Genomic DNA, 23,484 nt, shown 5'->3' on the forward strand with positions numbered 1-23,484 from the left:
TAGTGCCTTTTAGGCCACATAGGACACTTAGTCCTGTGTGACACCTAGGACACACTGTCCTAGGTCTAGGTACAAGTACCTTGTACTTTTTCTCACTATCCTAGTTTTGACGGGACGGCAGACTCTATCGACTCTTTTGCACCTTGCTCTCTCTCTATCATCTAACGATCCTGGTCACAGTCGAGGACATGGATACGACACACCATGTTCCACGGTTTCCGATTACACTCCGCTTCCCAGGGCTCCCCAAGGAGTATCAAGCCATCCTCCCTTCCATTGGTCGGGCATTTGGCATAGTGCTTAAGTCCCCGCCAAAGATGGCCGCCTCCGTTCTAGCAGATGGAGTCCCCAGGATCAAACTGGTGGTGGAGAGCCCGGAGTCCCTCCCAGAGTTGATCCTTCTCGAGATCCTAAAAGGGGGCACACTTCGCCAGAGGGTGGAGATCTCCGGGTTACCAGGCCAGTGTCTTCGATGCAGATATTCGATGCAGATAGATGGGTCACCTCGCCAGAGATTGCCCCTGTGGCCTCCCCCGTGCGCCTCCCCCCCTCCTCCGCAAAGTAGGCAGAGTCAGCAGGCTCGAGTTTATAGCGCCCTCTCAGGCAGGAGCAACAGGAGTCTCAAACCCCATGGGTTACCCCCTCAGTAGGGGACTGGACACAACTTAAAAAGAAAAAGAAACAAAGTAAGCAAGCCCGCAAACGCCGCAGGCAGAGGGCCAATCGCAGAGAGAGGACAGGGTTGACCGAGAGGCCTCGAAGGAGGATCAACAAGAGCCACCTCCTCCGGTGGCAGGGGCGATGGCCCACTCTACCGATCCTCCAACTTCAGAGGTTCAGCCTCCGTACCCACCCTTGCAGCAGCAGCGAGCCCCAAGAGCTCCAGATGCGGTGATGGCGGAAGCTGCGGTCACTAATTCGATGAGGATTGCGGAGGAGCCGATCTAGAGCCCTAGCGAGCTAGATCAGTAGGGGGCCCTGATGTCGTCCTTATCCCTTATCCCTCCTCCTCCCCCCCCCCCAAGACCCCTCCCCCTCCTCATCTTCACTTCCTCATCCCCCTCCAAGGTTCCCCCTGCCCCCTCCCCCCCCCCTCCTATAATCACCCGCACCACCCACCCCCCTCCCTCTATCCCCCGCATCCCCACCGCTCCCTCTCCTGCTGTCCCCCTCTCCACTTCAACAGCAAGTTCTTCTTCCAGGTGGCAAGGAAACCATGATGCCCCCTTCTGCCTCCTCATCGCAGCAGGAGGCCCGTTCAAGGAGGGATTCAGGGACGAGGCTCGTCTTCCCAATCAGCGGCCCCTAACCTCCAGCCTGGGCATCCCTTACCGTGGGACTTCTAGAGGTTAGGACCCTGGAACTATCTGGAGGTTCCGGACTCTTATCCTCTACCATTGGAGGTAACGCTCATGGTCCTTCAACCCCGAAAGGTGGGTTTGATCAATGCAGTGGGATCTCCGACACACCTCGTTTGGAGATTTCCGTTTGCCTCCACAAGGGTGGAGAAATGATCCCCAGAGGTGTTCGATGCTATTTTGGAGAATCAGATTACACTCATGATGGATGAGTGGATGGGGCCACATGGACTAGACCTTTGGTACGCCCATGGTGCAAAGGTGAACTTTCAATTGAGCTTCACGCGCGAGGAGCCGGTGTGTGGTTTGGCGACAGGAGTTATCAGATTGCTGCTGGAGGCAAAGGTGGAGCAGGCACACCTCTAGCCCCTCCAGAAGTGTGCGGAGCTGTTCGGAGTGGAAGCCTCCTTCATGATGAAGTGGGCATGGAAGATCGGTATTGAGCCGAAATCCACACTAGTACGGCGACGCACGGATACTGACTACTCGCCCTCTAAACCCCCGGCAAAATCACACAAAGTAGTCTTTCTGGGACAGGCACCCACTCACAGGAGAGCCTTGTTCCCGACTCCCCCGTCCTCATGAGCTGGACCATAGTGAGTTGGAACGTACACGGGCTCCACGTCCGTGTTCGTAGTCAACCGCAGTACATGATACTCCGACAGGAGTTGTAGAGGACAGTGGTAGGACGGGCAGTGGACATCCTTATGATTCAGGAGCACATGTTTTCAGCTTCAGACATCAGACAATGCCATCACCTTCTCCCAGGGAGAGGTCCAGAGGAGGGGACATTGGCAGCCTTCACATCGATGGATCTTCTTAGAGGCCCCCCTTACGGGGAAGGGCCCCCCCTTGATGAGGAGTCTTCACAGGGTATGGCAGAGACTGGCAGGGGGTCTCATCCGTGCTCCGCCCAGATGCAGAGAGGAGTTTGAGCGCCAGCCCCTTATGTGGCACCCAGAGATCAAAGATCAAGAGGGCCATATGCTCAGACATCAGACTCACATTGGTTGGGCACAGTGGGACAGTGGTCCAACAGGGTCCTTTGGCCATTGGAGCAGACTACCTATGGAGACAAAGGCGAGGCTTGATGCCCTAGTGCATCTGCGAGGGGTAGGGCAGTGGATCAGCAATATTGACTTAGCCATTATGGAGTCCTAGTGGGAAGGACTTCACGTTTGGAGAGACAGCAGATGGTTGGGGTAGTTTTCCCGTACTGGTGTTCCCTTGAGGATGTTGATGCAGCGCGGTAGCATGCACCCTGGCTTCTTCCGTGTAGGACCTGGAGGCCTACTTCAGCCACTCACTGAGAGTGACCCCGAGATGGATGGGAGTCTTGATGGGATACACTGGCAAATGATCAGAGTGGTGGGCCGTTTGGGGAAGGAGTGGCACATTGACCCTCCCAGTATTTCAGAGCAGGATGCCTCTAGATGGTGCCTTTGGCTATGGGAAGGTAGACCCTTGAGGAAGGTCCAGTGGGATCCGGGAGAGTGGTTCTGGCCCTCCAGGGGCGGCCCAGCTGAGCAGGTGAATGAGGCGCCCTTCTTTTCCTACACCACACGGATTGGCAGGAGGATTCAGATGGACTCGTCGAGGTGTACCCCTTCAAGGGAGAGACATTGGGTGACCCAGAGAGTGCCCCGGGATGTGCGCTCCAAGTTCTGGACGCAGTTGTGGTCTAGCTTGCGGCCGAGGAAGATCTCTTACTTCTTCTGGCTAGCCGCCCACAGAGGCTTGCCCATCGGACCGTGGTTGGAGCATATCCGAGTGGACGGGCAGTGCCATTGTTGCTCCGTTGGTGGCCTAGAGACTATCCCGCATTGCTTGTGAAGCTGTCGTAGCGCAGCAAGGATCTGGATGGGAGCCCTCAAGATCATGACACGTATGCAAAGTCTTCATAGAGACTACACCTAGGGAATGGTGGCTTGGTTGACAGAGGGAGGACACGCGTTTCAAATTGATGAAATCTCCCCAACCTACCGGATACATGGTCAGAGCATCCAGAGCATCGCACTCCATGAGGGTTCCCCCTGACAGTCTAGCTCCTCCTCCTCCTAAGGAGGACAGTGTCTAGGAGGTGGTAGCCAGCATCACGGCTTGGAACATTTGGGTGGCTCGCTACAGTCTTGTGATGGGTGGGCACCCAGTTCCACCCACGGCTACCCTAGTTGCCATATGGCAAGATATCATTTACACTCTACGGTCCACCTGGGAGCGTGGGACTCCAAGCTCCAGGGCAACTATCGAGAGGCATACTTGTTTCTGCAAGGCTTGGCCTGCAGGTGTTTTCTACATCTTCACTCCGCGAGGGATTCGCTGGCTGTATAGTCCCCCACTTGGCTGTTAGCCCCAGTTCCAAAGATCCCCTAGGCAGTGAGCTGGGTTTCTCTGAAATAGGCCAATTTTTCTTTCAGCCTTTTCCGGTTTTTTTCCATACTCAGCACCTTCGGGGCTGCTGTCTTGTATGAAAATATTTCAAGCATTAATAGAAGGTCTTTGGAAAAAAAAAAAAAAGAGAGAATTTATTAAAGTCTTTGGAAGACCTAAGGGCCCTGCGTCAGACAATTGCTAGTGTCACACCCATCGGGCTATGCCTCTAGTCTGGTGAACATGGAGAGAAGATCCCCTAGCCTGAGAGAGGGCCGCAAGGGGAGGGTGCGCACACGCTAAAAAGAAAGAAAGAAATTTTATTAGAGTCTTCGGAAGACCAATGGGTCTATGAGACTCAAAGAAAACCTGATACAAATCACAGTAAGGGTGGAGCTACTAAACGAGCATCATCACCCGTGCTGAGTCCTAAGTATGATCATACATAATCAAATACATCTAAGTGTGACAATGAAAAGGAAAAAGACTGGAGCGGGAGCACAATCCTCCATATGTCATGTCACCCTGGATGGTGCGTAGCCAATGATGGGACGTTGGTGCTATCAAGATGTGCCGTGCGTCTCGGTCTCCTGGAGCAGGCTCGACGCAAGACCAAAGCCACCATGACTCCCGTGGGGCGTGCCCCGAGTCTAAACAATGACGAGAGGTCTCCTAGAGTGATCTCTGTGTCCCCTCGATGCCTCGTGTGTCGTGCTACAGTCGTCGGGTCGGGGTCTTTGTCACGTCTGCGTCTAGAGACTAGACTATCAATATCACTCGATGGGAAGAACTCTATGATCCTGCTCTGAGAGGTGTCTAGCGGTGTGGCCAAGCCCCGTCGCCTGAGTAAGTACTCTCTGTATCGGACCCCCTCCTGAATGAAGGCCGCTAGGCATCTTTGATATGGGTAGGCGAGGAATATGGAAAGAAGCCCGAAGCCGTCTCTAAAGAGACAATGGTAGCGACCTCGGATCTCGTAGTACATTGGGCACCTAAAAATAAAATGCTCCTCCAACTCAACCTCCTAGCAGTCGCACAATGTGCATATGCGATGCTCCCTAGGAATCCCCTCTCCTCTGCCGCTCTGTATGCGGAGGCGGTGTGACGATACCTGAAACTGTCCGATGGAGATCCGTAGTGAGTGAGGCATGTGAAGCTTAGTGTACCTCCTCCGAAATATGAAGACAGTGATCTTTGTAGAAGCTCAGCTTCACTGGAAGCTCCCTCGGCTCCAACCAGGTCCTAAAGATGTGTAGCTGCAGGAGATCCTCTCGAATGACCTGGTTGGTGTGTGGCCCGTGGTGTGTGGCCCGATCGGGATGGTGGGTGGGAGTATCGGAGGAGCATCCAAACTGTACTAAAAAGGAGGTATCCTATCGATATGAAACCCCAGTCTCACAAACCATCTATGAGTCCATGCATACCAGCCTCGCTCGTCTCCCTCTGCTGCCAACCTCATGGAGGAATCCAGAGCCAACCATGGCAACCTCAGTCTCCCTGATGTGCAATCCCCATATGATCTAACCCGGTGTAAATATGTGATGGTTTGAAAGGCTGCATCTAGCAAGAGTGGAGAAGCACCAAACTCGTCCTGAATGATATGATGTGGTACATATGGTTTCCCCCGGATCATTCGTGAGAGCATAAGGATCTGCAAGCGCTCCACCCGTGTCCACTCTATATCTGACATGTCAGGTTCCCAACAAGGGCTGCCATACATACCGGCTGGTCGGACCAAGGAGTCCAAGAGAAGAGCCTTGGTCCGAGGGTCCTAGAAGTGGGAGGGAAGCACTGTCTCTCTAGTCGAGCCAGTGACGCATATCCCCTACTCAGTCTGGCCTGCATCGCTGGTCTCATCGTGAAGGTCGGGCCGGAGAAGATGACCCCCAAGTAACTGTATGAGGATACGATCTCAACTGGTGACCCACCGAAAGTGAACTGCTTTCGGTGCATGTTTGCTCGAGAGGTGTTGAAGATCATGACCTTGGTCTTGCCAAGGTTGACCTCCAAATCATGGGATAAACAAAAAGCCTACAGTGCATCCAGGTGTCGCTGGAGCCCCTCAGGTGTGGATGATAAGAGTGCCACTTCATCTGCATAAAGAAGAATCCTTATGATGATCCCGGCAAGTAAGCAGCCGGTCCCTCCGGAAGCCCCCATGAAAGTCTCAAGCTCATCGATGTAGAGGCCAAACAGGGTTGGTGATAAGGGACAACCTTGTTTGACCCCTATGGTGCTCAAGATCTCATTTGTCCAACCTGCGCCTATCCGAACTCTGCCTGAGACTCTCTCATAAAGTGCCATGACTGCCCAGATGATCTCCTAGTCAAATCCCAATGCCTGTAGGTGTGTGATGAGTCAAGCTCGAGGTACTGTGTCAAAGGCTTTGCGGAAATCCACAAAGCAGCAATATACCCTCTCCTTTCGTGATCTGGCCTCCTCTATGACACTCCTGAGTGTGAGTATGTGATCCATAGTCCCATGGTCTGGGAAACCGGCCTAACCCTTTGCTCTGAGCCCTCTCATCTCTACGAGCAGGCTGACCATCGCATCCAATACTGTTGCATAGATCTTGGACATCACATGTCCAATCATGATAGTCCTGTAGTTACTCAGGTCCATGGGATCCCCTACCTTGTGGATGGGGATGATGGTGTTGAGTGTCCAAGTGTGGGGGAATCCAAGGCAAACAGCGTCATTGAATAGCTTTGCTAGGATCGGGGCTAACGTGTCGATCCCATATGCAATAAACTCAGTGCATAGCCCCTCATGGTCCTTAGCTCGGCCATTGTGCAATTTCAATGTCGCGTCCTTGACTCCCCCTCTGGCAAACAACATGCAAGTGGTGGGGCGAGGTGTGTGTATGAGATCCGGAGTAGGCCAGTGTGGGACATCATAAAGATGGTGTGCATACGTTGTAGGCCATCTTTTGGTGGTTCTAGTGATGCCCTATAGGCCATGGTATGTGCCTTGTAGGCATAAGTGTAGGCACTTATAGTGTTAGTGCCTTCTATGCCACATAGGACACTTAGTCCTATGTGACACCTAGGACACTTAGTCCTAGGCCTAGATACAAGTACTTTGTACTTGTGTTTAGGAACCTTATCTAAATATTTTGACGAGACTTCTACATCGACTTCATCCTGTACCTGCGCTCTCTCTCTCTCTCTTCATTTCGTACCTACAGTGGTATCAGAGCAGGTTTTGCTTCCAGCTCTCAAGCTCTCCTCAGCCCCCGATCACTAGTACCACAGTCCATACATGAGCAGACCTACATCACCCGTACCTTCTGCGTCATCGCCGTACATCCGTACTCTGCGCCGTACTCTGCAGTCGTACTCTGCATCATCACTTACCTTCAGTGGTAGTTTGCCGTACGTACAGTGAGCAGTTCGCCGTATGCCGTACCTATAGTGCGCCGTCGTACTGTACCGTACGTGAGAAGACATGCGTCGTACTCGTACTCTGCGCAATACATCCGCCGTTGTACTGTACCGTACGTGAGCATACCTGCGACCGTACGCTGCGCTGTACTCCATCCGTACGTCGTACTGTACCATGCGCCATTTTGTACCTTCGTTGTACAAGGTCCTTGGTCTCGCTGTAGTCATCTACAGATTTGGGGCTTTTACAAGACATTGCAAAATTGGGGCTTTCACACATTTGCCCTCTTTTTGGCCTATTTGCCCTAAATAAATTTTTGGGCTTTTGCCAAATTTGCTGTTTTTGCATCAGATTGCAGTACATTGGGTCACATTGCAGGACATTCAGTTACATTTGCAGGACATTGAGTCAGATTTGCATAGATTGGGTCACATTTGCAAAATTTCAGCAAAATTTGGGGCTTTTCTGAATTTGCCCTCTTTTGGCCTATTTGCCCTCAATAAATTTGGGGCTTTTGCCAAATTTCCTGTTTTTGCAGTGAACATTGCCTGTCACAGTCACATTTGGGTCAGATCTGCATTTGCCCTTTGATTTGGGTCATAGATTTGCAGATATTTGCTGTCATTTTTGGGACAGCCAGCTTTTTTGCAGTAATAGCCTTGAGGCTTTTGGGTTTTCAGGTCTTTTACAGGTTATCACAGTTGCTATGGCTGGGAACAATCAAGATTTATTTGGAGTTCTTCGTGAAGATGATAAGTTGGATGGCACCAACTATCCGATGTGGTCTTATCTCATGAAACATATTCTTGTTGCAAAGCATTTGAATATTGTTTCTGGGGCTGATCTGAGGCCAGCCAATGCGACAATGGTTGGTTCTACTGCTGCACCTTCTGCAGGTGGTACTCCTCCTGAAGCCTCTTCCTCTAGCACTCCTCCTGCTGCTCTTCCAACTCAAGAACAGTCAAGATGGGATGCAAGAGATGCAAATGCACATTCATGCATTGCTTTACAATGCAAGAGAATCATTATTCCACACATCCGGTCCTACAGGACAGCAAAGGATGCTTGGGATAAATTGGCTTCTGTATATCATATTCACAATGAAGCTCGTGTTGCATATTTGAGAAGGCAATTACAGGAAGTGAATACGAATGAAGGTGAGTCAATGGATGCATATTTGACAAAGGTCAAGGACCTCATGGAACAGCTTGCCAACATTGATGAGGTGGTGCCAAATTCACAGCTTGTCAGCACTACATTGAATGAACTACCAGATACATATCAAGGGTTTGCTACAACCCTTCGATTAGTGGCCATGGGTAATCCAGACCACTATTCTTTTGATCAGCTAGTTACTTTGCTTTTGCAGGAAGATCAAAGTAGAGCTAGCAGACAAGCCATTATTCCTGATCATGCATTTGCTTCACAGCAAACAGGAAGAGGCAAGGCTTCCAAGCCTATGGGCAAGCCAAAATTTGCGCATAGCAGCTGCAATTCCTCTACGCATAGCAGCTGCAATTCCTCCCATGCATCTAAAAATACAGCAGATAAAGGAAAGAAGAAAAGATGCAACTATTGTCGCAAGCCTGGACACGACATTTCAGAATGCAGGAAGCGCATTGCTTCAGAGAAAAAGAAAGCAGGATTGACAGTTAATGCCTCACATGCCATTGAATCCCATGAGCCAGCAGATGCTTCACATGTACATGCTCTTCAGGATGATTGGGCATGGGCTGTCCATTGCTCATTTGATCCCTCCAAAGCTGATGCACTCTTTACTGCTAATGATGCTCAGTCCTGGTACTTTGATAGTGGTGCTTCCAAGCATGTCACATCTTGCAGACAGTTGTTTCATTCTCTAACTGATGCACCTCGAGGGGGGACTGTTACATGTGCCAATAATGCTTCATATGCTGTAAAAGGAGTTGGAGATGTGCAGCTCACATCCATTTCCAGCCATCCTGTCACTCTGACAAATGTTCTTTTTGTGCCTAGCATTGAAGTCAACTTGATTTCAATTTCAGCAATTGCTACTTCAGGTTTCAGAGTAATTTTTGATGGCTACAGATGCCTAGTATATGATCTTCGTGATGACAATGCCATAGTTCTCACTGGCACTTCGCAAAAAGGGCTTTATCACCTTGATCATCATTCAGCTGCACTTTCTATTGAAGCATTGGCCATTTCAGATTCACAGCTTGCTGAAACTCATCTCTGGCATGAGAGAATGGGCCATCTCAATTATAGAGCTCTTGCAAAGCTACATTCACAGCAGATGGCAAATGATGTACCTCAGACTCACACAGTTACTAAACATGTGTGTGAAGGTTGTCTTTTGGGTAAGATGCATCAATTTCCTTTTCAAAAGAATTGTCTAAAACTCTCACAAAGGAAATTGCAGCTAGTACACAGTGATGTCTGTGGCCCAATGAGGACAAATGCCATTGGAGGATACAAGTATTTCATGACTCTCATTGATGATTTCACAAGGTATTGCTGGGTATATCCTTTAAAGGCCAAATCTGAAGTTTTCTTATGCTTTCAGAGATGGCTGAATATGGTTGAGAATGAATCAGGATGCAAGCTTGTCACCCTCAACACAGATAGGGGGGGTGAGTATATGTCAAAGGAGTTTGATGCATTTCTATCCTCACGGGGCATTATTCACTCATGCACTACTCCTTACACTCCTCAGCAGAATCCTGTTTCTGAAAGGAAAAACAGGTCCACAATGGAGATGGCCAGATGCATGCTTAAGGCTAAGTCTTTGCCCAATAAATTTTGGCTTGATGCAGTAATGTGTGCCAACTATGTGCTGAATAGATCACCTACACGGGCATTAAAGACTATTACACCTTATGAAGCATGGAAAGGCAGGAAGCCTTCACTTTCACACATGAAAGTTTTTGGGTCTCTTGCATATGTTCATGTACCATCTCAGCTGAGACATAAGCTTGATGACAAGGCAATCAAATGCATAAGATAAAAGAGCCACATCATTTACATAAAGCAATATTCGGATCAGCGTCCTCGCAAGAGAGCAACCAATCCCCCCTATGTCTGCATCACTGTCTCAAGCTTGTCAATGTAGAGGCCAAATAGGGTAGGTGATGATGGATACCCTCGTTTGACCCCAATAGTACTCATGATCTCGTCTATCCACCCATATTCTGCCCGGACTCTACCTGAACTCTCTCATAAAGCCCAAATGGTCTCTTGGTCATAACCCAAATCTTGTAGGCGCAATATGAGGCGAACTCTCGGAACCGTGTCAAATGCCTTGCGAAAATCCACAAAGCAACAGTAAACCCTCTGCTTCCGAACCCCCGTCTCCTCAATGATACACCTGAGCATGAGAATGCAGTCCATGGTTCCATGATCACGCCAGAATCCAGCCTGTCCTACTCTAAGCCCTCGACACTCTGCAAATCTGTTGTTAATGGTTCAGGTGCGTGGAAACCCCAAACAAACAGCTTCATTAAAGAGCTTTGCTAAGATCAGGGAGCTAGGAGGTTAATCCCATATGCAATGAACTCGGTGCATGGTCCCTCATGATCCTTCGCTCAGCCATTATGAAGTTTCATTACAGCATCCTTTACCCCCCCTTAGTGAAGAGGGTACAAGATGTGGGGCATGGCATTTGTGAGAGGTTGGGACCGGCTGATTTGGGATGTCATAAAGTGTGCGTGCATAATCAAACCAGAGACCTGAGTGTCAGTGAGCGGTAAGAGGGACCGTTCCTCTAGAAATCTCCGCCAAAAATCCTTAGAGTTGTTACTAAACAAAATGTTCAGTAGTCCTCCTCATTCCGGCGAACGAAGTCTAGTTTCTTTCTACGTACCAATCGACGATACTCGCGTAGCGTCTCTAGTTTGCTCAGAAGACTTTTTTGTTTCGGATCTGAGCTGACGGCATAAAGCCTTACACTCATCATCGTACCAGCTATTACAGGGTACAGTCCCAGGGGGTGGTGGGCGGGTGGAGCGGGTGGTGTCAAGGAAAGCGTGAAGGGCAGCCTCGTGTAGTGAACGGGTGATCAAGGCAGCATGATCCTCTAATAGGGGTACGAAGTCAATATAAGTGAAGTATGTACAGATGACCACAGTAAGTAGGTGAGTGGTCACGGTCGAAGCGTATATCATGATAGGTGAAGAACTCAATGGGGTGGAGGGTGCTATGCGACGAGGTGTGGAAACACTATAAAAAAGATAGGTATGATCAGCCCCTAGAGGGAGAGGTGCTACAGTAAAATCAGTGATGCGAGATGTGAAGGCAGGGGATCCCATGATGTAATCAACAACGCTAGAACCTCCCTCATGTGGAAAGCATGTGAAACCACCTGAGGCGGGCCATCTCTCAAGACCATTATAAATAATGAGATCATGCATCTTGCCGAGGTCTAAAAGGGCTGCCCATAAGATGTGACCGGACCTCGTCTATCAACCGAAACCCCTAGCATACCTGCATCCTCAAGGTCAATGTTTGGCAGTAGAATGGAATCATCCTTGAAGGCGAGGAGTGGTACTTGACGGGCGCCTATCCTCGCGTTGAAGTTCCCAACTAAAAGGACTTCTCTGCGGCTAGAAAGTCAACAATGAACTGATAAAGAGCTGCAAATGGAGATGTCTCATCCTCATCTCGAGTGTCTCTAGCAAAGTGGGAGGTCTCAGGGCGGAAGTAGCATACTGCAACAAACAGATCCCGGCTGTCCAAGTGTCGGATCCAAATCCAAAGAAACCTGGAGTGTGCATCTTTCTACTCTACTAAAATGGTCCCCAGAAGTGTGGATCTATAACTGCTACTCCACCTAACCCTCGAACTCCCCCTATATCCCTCGTCTCATCTCTGTAGGCAGACTCCCATGTGTACCCGCTCACTACTAGTAGTGGGCGCTCTGGACTCTGATGTGTCTCTGTGTAAAAGACTATGTCGTGACCTGTATAGGATTCCGATAAGTTCCTTGGTTCTGACCATAAGGTACCAATATAGTTCCAAATGGTGTAGAATAGGGTCTCAGATATCTGAGTCTCATAGACCCCGCTTCCCTATGTAGGGGAGGGGGTTGGTGCCCTGTAGGGGCCTGTAAGAAGTCGTCCCTCTCATACCACTGCCAAGTTTCCCTCCTTCCGAGCCGGATCCCGCTGCTGCAACAAAGAGCGCCTCTCCTCAGCCGATAGGGGGGTGAGGTCCTCATCAATGGAGATCGCTAGCTGATCTCATAGGATTGACCTGTGCCATAAAGCTGAAAGTCGTGCCTGAGCGTCATGGAACTGTATGATTAGGGATTGCTCTCGGTTGGGGTCTCTCCCCACCCACCATGGCCTCTCGATCCTGTGCTCAGCCACACCCAGAGTAGTGGCCATGAATGCAGTCGCATCTGCCATCGGTGTAGCCTCAGTGCGAGGGATTCCACAGACTCTGATGTTGAGAGCCTTGCTGGCTCTCTGTTGCTGCTCCATGAGAGTAGCCAGAACGGCTACCCTTGCAAGTTCCTGTTTGGCCACATGAACCCATTTGGAAGTCTCCTCAATTACAGATTGCATGCTCACAATCTGTGCCTCAACAACCGGGGTACTCCCAAGGACTGTGTGTATGGATGTGACCTGTCAGAGCTGCGAGATGTCCTATCTGAGTCCCTAAATGAGACCAGCCTGCTCCCGAATGGCGCGAGCTTGTTCCTGTATGACGCGGCTCTGCTCCTGGTTGAAGCGGACCTACTCTTGTGCCAAGCATGTCAGCTCCATCTCGCGCTCACAAATACTGTGTACCTCCATGAGCAAGGTCTCCCAGGCCTCTGGTGTGTCAGCCCGTCCGTATCCTAGCTGACACTGGAATGGTTGTGACATAAAAGTATGGGGATGAGTCCAGAAGCTGGGCAGTGACTGGGTGAGTTGGGTGAGGTACGGAGATGACAGTGGCATGGATGAGGCAATCCCAACGGGACGTGGGAGCGTAGGCTGACTAAGAGGGAGAGGGGAGAGAAAGGTCGAGACGTAATGCCGAGCAGTGTATGACACCTCCAAAGTAGATGTCATAATCGGTGCGAGAGCTGTAACGGCAGATGAGGACAACCTCCCTATCCCAGAGGAAAGGGAGAAGACCGATGTGATGGGTATGTCATTGTCTGTCATGGGTATGGCACTGACAGTAACCGTGGCTGGGGATGTAGAGGTTGTAGCTGAGTCTAAGGCTGAAGTTGAAGATGAAGATGTAGCAGGGGCTGAAACTGGAACTGAAACTGAAGCTGAAGCGGGGGCTAAAGTAGAAGCAGAGACTAAGGCTGAAGCTGAGGTGGATCCTGCCTTTGCCTTGCTATCAACCCCAAGTCTACTCTGGTTGTGGCGTGTGTTCACATCCTCCTCCCTTCCACTTGGTTGTTGAGCTGTGTGTTTCGAGCTCTCGAGCAGCCTGTTGTTTCTGAGGTTTTCCCCCAGTTGTAACGGGGTTTTCTCCACAGATCACTTGCAGTTCTCTTGTGGCTCTCTCTCTCCTTTCTCTCCTTCTCAATGTGTGTGTGTGTGTGTGTGTGTGTGTAGTTCCGGGAAACTCTTCTGGATGTTTGGATGCGTCTCATCTCAGATGTCTCCATTCCTCCTTTTCTTTCACTGGGCTCGTTTTTTGGTACTATGGACTATTTGGACACAGAGATTGCATTTTAGGATGGGACAACAGTTTCCTCAGGCATATGCTTTCTTCAGAATGTCCCTCAAGCAATCTTTATATGATAGTTATGCTGCGAGGGACTTGGATGCTACTAGCCTTGAAGTGTTTTCTGACTGTTTTTGAGTTCTTCCATTAGGCTCTCTTTTGGAGTCTAATGTCATGTACATTGATTTCATGTTAATAATATAGTTACTGGTTTCACCCCAAAAAAAAAAAAAGTGTGTGTGTGTGTGTGTGTGTGTGTGAGGTGTGCTATCTCTCTCTCTCTTCCGTTCATTTCCGCTGCACTTCTCACAAATCAATGGGATGCTAAGTTCTAACGTCTAGTTATAACGTATGAAGTTTTTTAAGTTTTTTAAGTTTTTTAAGTTTCCCACATGCGCATTAGGCCATTCCTTCGAATAAAAACCCAACAAATAGGTGAATGAGACCGATTGAAAGAGCATAGCAAACTTTTTGGCCTGGCATAAAACGTTCTCCTTTTGCATCCACAGCTCATGAAAAAATATTTTTGTTGTAAATTGCAAATATTTAAATCAGTAATCCACACTAGCACTTTTCAACACGGGCAATTGTCCGAGTTCCTGTGCTGTAGCAACCAAAACTTCAGAAATGCAAGCCGTATGTGTAGACATATATGACTGAGGACATTATTACTCGGTGGAGGCTAGAGCGTTCAGCATGTCGTCGTCTTATTACACGTCTTGCCTGCAGGAGTAGAATGACCATTTTCCAAAGCACCAGAGCCTTGTAGGGAACTGGCATTGCCATTCATATTTGGTATCGGGTTTTTTTTGTCATATATGAAAGGTCCTTCTTTGACAGTTTGTCGTAGCTATGATAAAGCTTTTCGGGTTTTAATCTCTCTCTCTCTCTCTCTCTCTCTCTCTCTCTCTCTCTCAATACCTTTTTCTACCAAAGAAAACAGTTTACAAACCTCGGAGGACGAATGACAAAGTTGACAAGCTGCTCCATGTTTTATAGGATCCACTTTCGCAAGGCAGGTTGTATGCACGATGCAGTGCCGGCTGTGAAATTAGCGAATTTCACGGAAAGAAGGGAGGTTGAAAGCTAAACAACTGTCTGACAGGCGGGGAAAAGTGACGAATGCCCGGAAGCCACAATTGCAAGTCTCGGGGGAAATCGCTTCTCTGCGAGAACGTTCGGAAAAGGGGGAAAAAAAAATCAAGGAGGATTGCATTTCTTCGCGAAAGCAGGGATGACTGAAAAGGAAAGGCAAAGAAGAAAGAACGGATCCGAGCATACCGGGATCAAAATCGTTGGTGCAAGGTTATGATTGTGCGAAAGGATGCAGAAATCATGGAGCTTGCTGCAAGCTCACAACGAAGCAGGCAGGGAGCTCAAACTGCGTAAAACGCAGACGATCGTTTGTGGGTGTATACAGTGTACAAAACATTCTTTCCAAAAAAACAAAAAGAATTGCAAATTTTTATCTGGCCTCCTTTTCTCTACTGTTTTGTTTGTTTGAACCTTTTATATCTTACACGTTTAGCCTCCTCCTACTCGTTTGGGCCTTGGGCTTCCAATCCTCAAGTCACTCTTCGAGTGATCTTTCAGGTGCATGTCTGTGATCTGTGTGAGCTCACCACTCACCATGTTCAAGGCAGTTATGCCCCTTGGTGAGTGTGGGGTGGGTGTGCCTGGTGTCCTAGCTTTGTGATCTTTCAAGTGCATGTGTCAACTGATGACCACTAACCCCGTGCAAGGCAGTTGTGCCAACCGATAGGACCATGAGTGGGTGAGTGTGGGGTGGGTGTGTTTTTATAAAAAATTCAAATTTTACCCAATTCACAAATGTCCGAACTCTTCAGCTGAGAAATGGTGTTCGAGCATTAATGTATTTTACACATGCTCAGACACCAACAAAAAGAAATGTCAAATTTCTACCCAGTTGATTGGATCAACATAAGATGGGGCACTCAAACTTCACTTTTTGAGTTGTCCACACGCTGGGCAACCTACCCAAGCCAAACTAAAATAAATACGAATTTCATCCAATTACTTTCTACCAACACCATTCAATTCACCCTCCCCTTGTCCAAACATGTGTGAATCCTGCCTAAAACACCTATCTCACCTCCTTATGCAAATGATTAGAGTATAATCCACATTTGACTAAGATTCTCTCCTTATGGAAGTGATTTGAGTATCATCTCCACGTGACTCAAAGATTCTCTCAACTTCACTCATTTTAAAACACTTATGGGCATGTCCTTCCAACTTGACAACCGTGTGCACTCTCTTCAAAAGAATGCTAGTAAGAAACATTGATCTCCAAATTAATACACTTAATAACATGAGCTTTATGCTACATGTTGTTCCACTACAATATATGAGGCCTTCCTAAAAACCTTCACCTCTAGACTTGTGTAGATATTAGCTAGTTAATGATGGAATATGTGACAATACCTTCATGGCCAAGGCTTGTAGATGAGGCATGGACGCTCCACACTCTTCCCACCATCTCCATGCTGGCATATCCTTAGCTAATTATTTGATTCTTGGATAGGCAAACAATCCTTCTCTATTTTGAAAAGTAGAGAGTTCCTTAAGAGGAGAGGATTACTCAATCCTATCCTCAAAAGAAACATCCAAAAATAGCATGCCATGACCAAATCATTTTCACATTACATTGGCAAAGTTGTGCATGTTAAACTATCACTCATTTACATCTTTAGGCCTTACATGCGGTATTCTACTTTTTGCATGGGTAATGACAGCACAATTCGATTCTTTTGTTGGAATCGCTGAAACCCCTGAGCTATCTCCTCTGCCAAACTAAGCGAGCTACTCCATGATTTCTAAAATCCCTCACTGTTCTCTTGCCCTTCCGAGGCAAGATAATAAAGTTAAAAAGCTTTACCTTGCGTTCCCTATATTTATAAAATAGAGTTTTTATTTAACTTTTATTAAATGTGAGTTATTTCATTTATAAGATATCATTTCTAGTATATACATATTAAAATAATATATTATTATTATTTATTATGTTATTTTTAACTTTTATGTATTCATGTACTTTTTATTTTAAAATATACATTTATTTATATTTTATCACAATCAGATTCTGTCACATTTGATTGGATGCAAGTGAATGATAATAGAAAGTGTTAGTTTTCACCTTAGCTTTGCTACTGCAAGTGGATGATGATAGATAGTGTTGGAGCTCTGCAGATATCCCCCTAATTTTTTCTCTCTTATTTCCAAAATTTTCTATTTTTTCTACTTTTTCCTTTTTTCTTCTACTTTCCCTTCCCTTCCCCCTTTCTTCCCTCTCTAACACTCCCTTTTTCTTCCTAATTACCCTTAATATTCCTCTATTTTTTCTCCTACTTTTCCAATGTTTTCCCTCTTTTTCCCCTTATTTTTAAAAGTTTATTTCGCCCCTTCTTTTCCCAAAAAATAAATTTCCCCCTCTTCACTCTCTTCCCCCCCCTTTTTTTCTCTCTACCCCATATTTTTTCTCCATTTTTATTTTTCTACTCTCTCTCTCTCTCTCTCTCTCTCACCATTTTTACATGTCTCTCCCTAACTACACCCTTTCTAAACCTAACTAACCCACACCCTCACTCCCTCATCTCTCCAATTCCCGTCAAACACTCTTCTCCAACTCCCCACAACCCTCACCCCCTCTCTTCCCCAACTACCCGACTCCCTTGCTTATTTAAAGGCTCGCCTCCTACTATTCCCTCCCACCTCCAAACAATCTTTCTCAGTCTACTCCTCCATTCGCTTGCATTGCCTCGGTTGCTTGTCTTTCCCATCTTACTCCAGTGCTCGTCTGTCGATCCCACCTCACGTCTCATTTCATGCACGAATTCCTCACCCATAGCCTCGTATGTTCTCTGGCGATCTGTGCTTTCTCGTCCACTCGGCTCTCTTCTGACTTCCGTCCAAACCTTTACTGTACACTCTCCCCTCTTTGCAAATTCCAAAGCGGCCTTACTGTTGGTTGTATAGTTCTTTTCGACGTCCGCGTTCTTCTTTCCCCCGCTATGCGTACTCTCATTAGTTCTACTCACTGTCTACGTGCCAGTGCCTCTGGCTGCCCGTGAATAATTGAGACACATTTACTTTATAGATCCCCCATCAACGCCATCACGTTTAGCCACCATCCTCACAATGGACTCTGAGGTACCTTTGATTCATGTCCATGGAAAAATGCATGAAATTTATAAAGCGTACTATAAGGGACATGCTCACCTAGATGCATAGCGACGTATGAAGACTAACTGACTAGGTCGGCCTGCTGTTTAAGCCTCTCCTATGCACCATGGCGACTCAAACTACAGCTTCTTCCTCCAGGGATAAAGGTTGTAACCACTGCTCGATCTCATCCTTTGCTCCTTCTTCGTGGGATAGTGCACTATTTCTGCTGCCATTAACTTCGCTTCACGAGCTAGTAATGCGCATGAGCGAAGGCGTGAAAGACGAGGATCGGCTACCGATCAACCTCCAATTAGCTACGACTACCTTGCAAACTGCTACTTTCAAGATTTGCAAACAATTGTTCTTCCGCTGGAATTGCTCGCTACATGCGGGTAAGAGACTTATTGTATCATAGTAAGGCCGTCTGTGTTTTTTCTTTTCAACTATTGGCTTCTACGTGATATCTTAGAAGAGAACGTCGCATCTACTACGAAGCATTGAGAGTTGTTGCCAGCTCACGCGACTAACAAGATAGAAGATTTTCGCGCCCAACTCTAGGTTTACGTGATGGCTATCAGTCTAGTGGGATACACATGGACAAAAAGAGTTGTCAGACGAACGAAGCTGCATGCGTGCTGGTCGTCGCACCAAGAAACCGCAATAGGTAACGAGAACCTTTGGTCTGATATGGTCTTTTGTATTCCATACCTTAAATACATATGAAACTCTCTATGTTTTCCGTTCGCTCAGGTGCCAAAACACAAGCGTTCACATTTTGCATGACTATAAAACACAAGGCTCATTTTTCCTTGCACCTTATGGATATAAGTAGCTCTTCTGTCTACGGAGGTTACTCGTTGATAGAGCGATGATCCCTCCAACCAAAGCAAGGTGCTCATTTAGCATTCAACCTAATGGACTACATGTGATTAAGCGAGAGTTGGCACACGACCTACCACATATTATCATAAGAAGATAAACAGTATGCGTGCTGGTCAACACAACAAGTTTCCATAAGAGGTAATCAAAGATTGATATTTCATTGTATTTTGAAGCTATAAATAGCTCTCTAAAAGTCGCTTATGTCCTAGAAACACAATTTGCATAATTAGTGCCATCACGATCATCCTTTGTGTAGCTTGCACAGATGGAAGACTAAGTGAACCTGGTTGCAAGCTACTGAACCATGGAACCTTTGTACACTACTGGGTCGTCACCTATTGATGCTAAACACTCCATCTCTTCATACTTCGTTTCCACTTCTGTAAGCTGTTGGCTGGCATAATAGATGGTTATACGAATAGTGACAGGATAGTTGGAAGGTATGGCCTTACACCTAGATTTTCTTGATAATTTGGCTAGTAAAAGGAAGCACTTGTTTTAACTAACTACGAGACAAAAATAGCTATTTACCCAATGAGTCATCAGTAACTCGTCTTGACTATGATGTACATCGTGAAGGACAGCTCACAAGTTTACAACGTCATTACATGGATGGGCAATTATCAATACGTGCATACTCATTACTATGAGCACAGGATGAAGGACTTTGCATACTAAGCAAAGACGAGCAGATTCAAAGAGTTTAGATCAGCTTCACAAAAGGTGCGATTTTCTTTATTAAAACACTTTCTAAGGAAACATCATCATGTGACATATTATTGGTATGAATTCTCTTTACCACCCCTTAAAGGATAGACTATGGAACACCAGGGATAGAGGAAACTTGTACCATCATGGTTTTAATATCAGATGGTATATGTGTATGATATGAAGTATGATGACTTGGACAAGTCTTTGTCTTGTTGACTTTGTTGTATATAAAGTTAAGGAAACAACTACCTTAGCAAAAGAGGCATGTTAGGAAAGACAACTACGATTTCCATGTAGGAACATAATCCCATATTGTGATGATCATAATTGTCTTTTCAATATATTGGCAAGTTAGCCAATTCACTTGGGAGAGGTTACTCTATAAAATATGATGTGAAGTCTCTTATGATCCCTTACATAGGGATTTTGAAAATTGGTAGTTTAGAGAGAGTAAACTACCTACACCATACACATGGAGCATCTGAATACTTGGGAATCAAATGTTGAGGTGCCACAAGATGCCACCACCATCCAAGGTCGATGTGATTTACCATTATAAATGGCTTATGATGTTGTGACATCGATAACAAGTGGAGTTGTGCTTTGAAGCTTACAGTCCCACAAGTAAGGATTCTTGTTCTAACTTGTCCTTGTTGTGGATGGATGGAGGTGAGTGGAGCTCCTTCAATATCATTCGGTATTTATAAATTAGTAAATTGAATATATTTTCAATCCCTCTGTGTAAAAATTATATTGTCACGTACTATCTTGGATAATGTTTGTCTTGAAATGCACACACACACACACACACTTACTATTCCTTTTTCCTTTTGACCATACTAATTATTTTTCTTCCCTTTATAATCCTTCAAAAACCCGTTTAAACTACCTCTCTCTCTCTCTCTCTCTCTCTCTCTCTCTCTCTCTAGAATTGTTCCCTCACTCTCTCTCTACCATTCTCTCCCCTCTCTTTCTCCTAATTTCCATGTTTAACTACTTTTTCCTTGTTTACCCTCGTGTTCCTAACTTCACACACACATACTATTCTCTTTTTTCCTTTTTTGACCATACAAATTATCTTTTAATCTTTTGAAAACAAATTTCCCCATTCCTCCTTAGTTACCCTTAATTTTCCTAAAATTTTCCCACTTTGTCCTCCCTCCCTCCCTTTTTTTCTAAGTTTTCCAAAAATTTTCTCTAATTTTCTTAAAATTTTCCTATTACTTTTTCCTAAATATTTCCCTATTCCCTGATTTCCTTCTTTTCTCTCTCCAACACTCCCAATTTTTTCCTAATTTTTCTATTTTTACTATAACTTTGTCCGTTTTTATCCCTTCTCACTCGATTTCCTTTAAAGTACCCCCCTTTTTTTCTTCTTTAATTATTTCTTCCCTTTTTCCTCAAGCCCCCCGTATTTTACTTATTTACTTTTTCGCTTATTTTCTTTTACTTCACTTATTTTACTTATTTTCCTTTTCCCTTTATTTTCTTGTTCGATTTATTACTTCTTAATTTCCTTTTTTCCTTAACTTTTTATATTTTTCCTTAATTAATTTATTTTTTCCTTTATCTTTTCCTTTTTTCCAAATTTTTCCTCTATTTCCTTTGGTCTCCTTTTTGCTTTTTCCTTTCTAATTCTTCCTAATTTTCTTTCTTCTTAATTTTTTACTTTTTCCTTTTTTTTTCCACCTAATTTTGTTTTTCTATTTTTTAATTTCCTTCATTATTTTTCCATTATTACTTTTTCTTTTCTAAATTTTCCAAATCTTGTTAAGTTTTCCTTGTATTTCTCCTTGCTCTCTTCTTAAAATTGTTAGGAAACTTCTTGACTAATTCTCCTTTGCTTTTCTGATTTTCTTCATTATCTCCTTAAAATTAAAAAATTCACTAATTTCTTTGTTTTCCTAAACTTTTCCTAAATTAAATCCTACACTATTCCTAAATTAAATCCTAACTTTACCTAAATTTATTTTCCCAACCTTGTCCTTAAATATTCAAATACCTTAGTCTCTCCCTAACTACATCGTTTATTTAAACCAAACAAACCCCCCATATCAGACTATCTCACTTCCCCATCTCTCCAACTTCCGCTTAAGTCCCTGCTTTAAATTCGCAAAACCCTGACCCCCTCTCTTCCCCGACTACCAAACTCCCTTTATAATTTATAGGCCTCCCCTTCAACCATTCTCTCCCATCCACTTCTCATCCTACTAGGTTTCTCCTTCTCGTGTTGCGTTTCGTGCCTAGAGCTCCCCTCCCATAGCCTCATAATCAACTTCTTGTCATTTATTGGCTACCACTACCGTAGCCACCATTGCTAACCCCTCTAGGCTCTAACGCTATGCAACACCCATGCTTCTAGAGCATCTAATGCCCCTCTCTACACTATGCTCGCTACTCAGCTGCCAGTTGCTCAGACTGATGTATCGACAATTGCTCGTGGACCCTCGTACCCAATACCTACGCAGACCATAGACCTCCTCGTACCTCAACTACGGTGCCCCTTTACTCACCAGCTTCTACGAGTTCCATGGACACTCAAGTCCCCTCATAACCTCGAACGTTCTGCCCCCTTTTTTTTCCCATGATTGCCTCGTATTTCTTTTGGAAAATTTCCCCTTTACCTCTATTCCCTTACTCACAACCCCTCCCCCCCCTCTCTTTATCTTTACCCCCCCACCTCATTTCTCCCTCTCCTCTTGTGGCTACTACTCTCCCCATCCTTTTCACTAAAATTTCCTCTCATTATTCGTATGAACCTTCTCATAAAAGCTTCATTTTGGCTTTCAATCTTAACCTCTAATACTTTTTTCTTTCTCCTACTTTGACATTCCACCACCCTATCACTTTTTGATTTCTATATTGCTCCATTCTCCATCTTTTGCCTTTTGCTGATGTTCAGTGCTCCATCAACCTTCCTTCTAGCTATTAAGCTTTCTCCTTCTCTAATGCTTCAACTCAATTATCTACCTTCCCTTCATAAGATCCCATCTACTATTTGTCGCCCAAAACCATCTCCTATGTCGTCGTTCGCATTTTACCTATTTGAACCTTATACCCTCCATTACTTGCATCTGTCATCTGATTATATCTAGAGCTAGAGTACTCTAGCACTCAAAAGCCTCGGTATCTTTGTGCAATGTTAGGGTGTCTCTCTGCATAGATTCTCATGTCATTTGTGATCTTCTTTGGTCTTTCGCATCACTCCTTTGCATTGCTTCTTTGTTGGGTTGTCATTTGTTCTCTTCTACGTTGAACTCCATCATTCACAGCACTTAAACTTGCATTGGGCTCCTAGATTCCTTCCTAGACTTGCGTTGAGCTACCAGACTCCTTTGCTCTTACTATATCCACATCTCCGACGGTGACTCACGTGTCGTGGGGGGATCTTGTAGGAATGTTGATGGAGTAATCCTCTAAGCTACTCTGGGTTGAGAGCAATGCATGCAAATGCCATCCACTAGTGTCACTCTAGTGACTCCCAGCTTGTTGCGATCATGAATCCATATAGAGAAGAAGAAGGAGAGGGGAGGGAAGTGGGGAAGGGAGAGGAGGAGGAGAAGAAGAGGAGAAGAGAACATGAAAGGCACTATGAGGGAACAAGAGACAACTCCAAAGAGGAGGAGGAGAGCTTGTATTCCACTACGTGCAACCAACAGTGAAGACCAAAGTCAACCATTTGATCTTTTATACATGCCACCTTTTGAAGGGAGGGCCAATCTTTTTACACCACTCTCTTTCATCATTCTTTTACAACCATCTTGGGCCTATGTGGTCACATATTGAGTTTAACATATTAGTGTATAGGATATTGGATGAGCAATCAACACCTTCCTCCTTCCATCCTCCTACTCCCTTCATTCTACTCCCCCTTCCTTCATTCTACTCCTTCCTTCTTCCTCCTCTCTTCCTTTCTCCCCTTCATTCTCCCAAGTTTCCTTCTCCT

At 45.9% G+C, this 23,484-nt stretch overlaps 1 protein-coding gene across 3 annotated transcripts in view; it reads right to left on the reverse strand.

Moving 5' to 3' along the window:
- LOC147897789 (uncharacterized) overlaps positions 1-15,226 on the reverse strand; it is a 160,285-nt gene extending 145,059 nt beyond the window's left edge. For 2 of the 3 annotated variants that reach the window (XM_087380506.1, XM_087380507.1), the window contains exons 1-2: positions 15,042-15,226; positions 14,713-14,926 (exon numbers count right to left, since the gene is read on the reverse strand). In XM_087380506.1, the coding sequence (XP_087236632.1) occupies positions 14,713-14,750 (38 nt within the window). In that variant the 5' untranslated portion in view covers positions 14,751-14,926; positions 15,042-15,226. Of the gene's footprint in view, positions 1-14,712; positions 14,927-15,041 lie in introns of those variants that run through there. The other variant, XM_087380508.1, reaches the window with a different exon arrangement.
- Between the last annotated feature and the right edge of the window lie 8,258 nt (positions 15,227-23,484).

The sequence above is a fragment of the Dipteris shenzhenensis genome, chromosome 10 (assembly GCF_047967505.1).
Source record: "Dipteris shenzhenensis isolate YYH24624 ecotype China chromosome 10, Dip_SZ_1.0, whole genome shotgun sequence".
Taxonomy (NCBI): Eukaryota; Viridiplantae; Streptophyta; class Polypodiopsida; order Gleicheniales; family Dipteridaceae; genus Dipteris; species Dipteris shenzhenensis.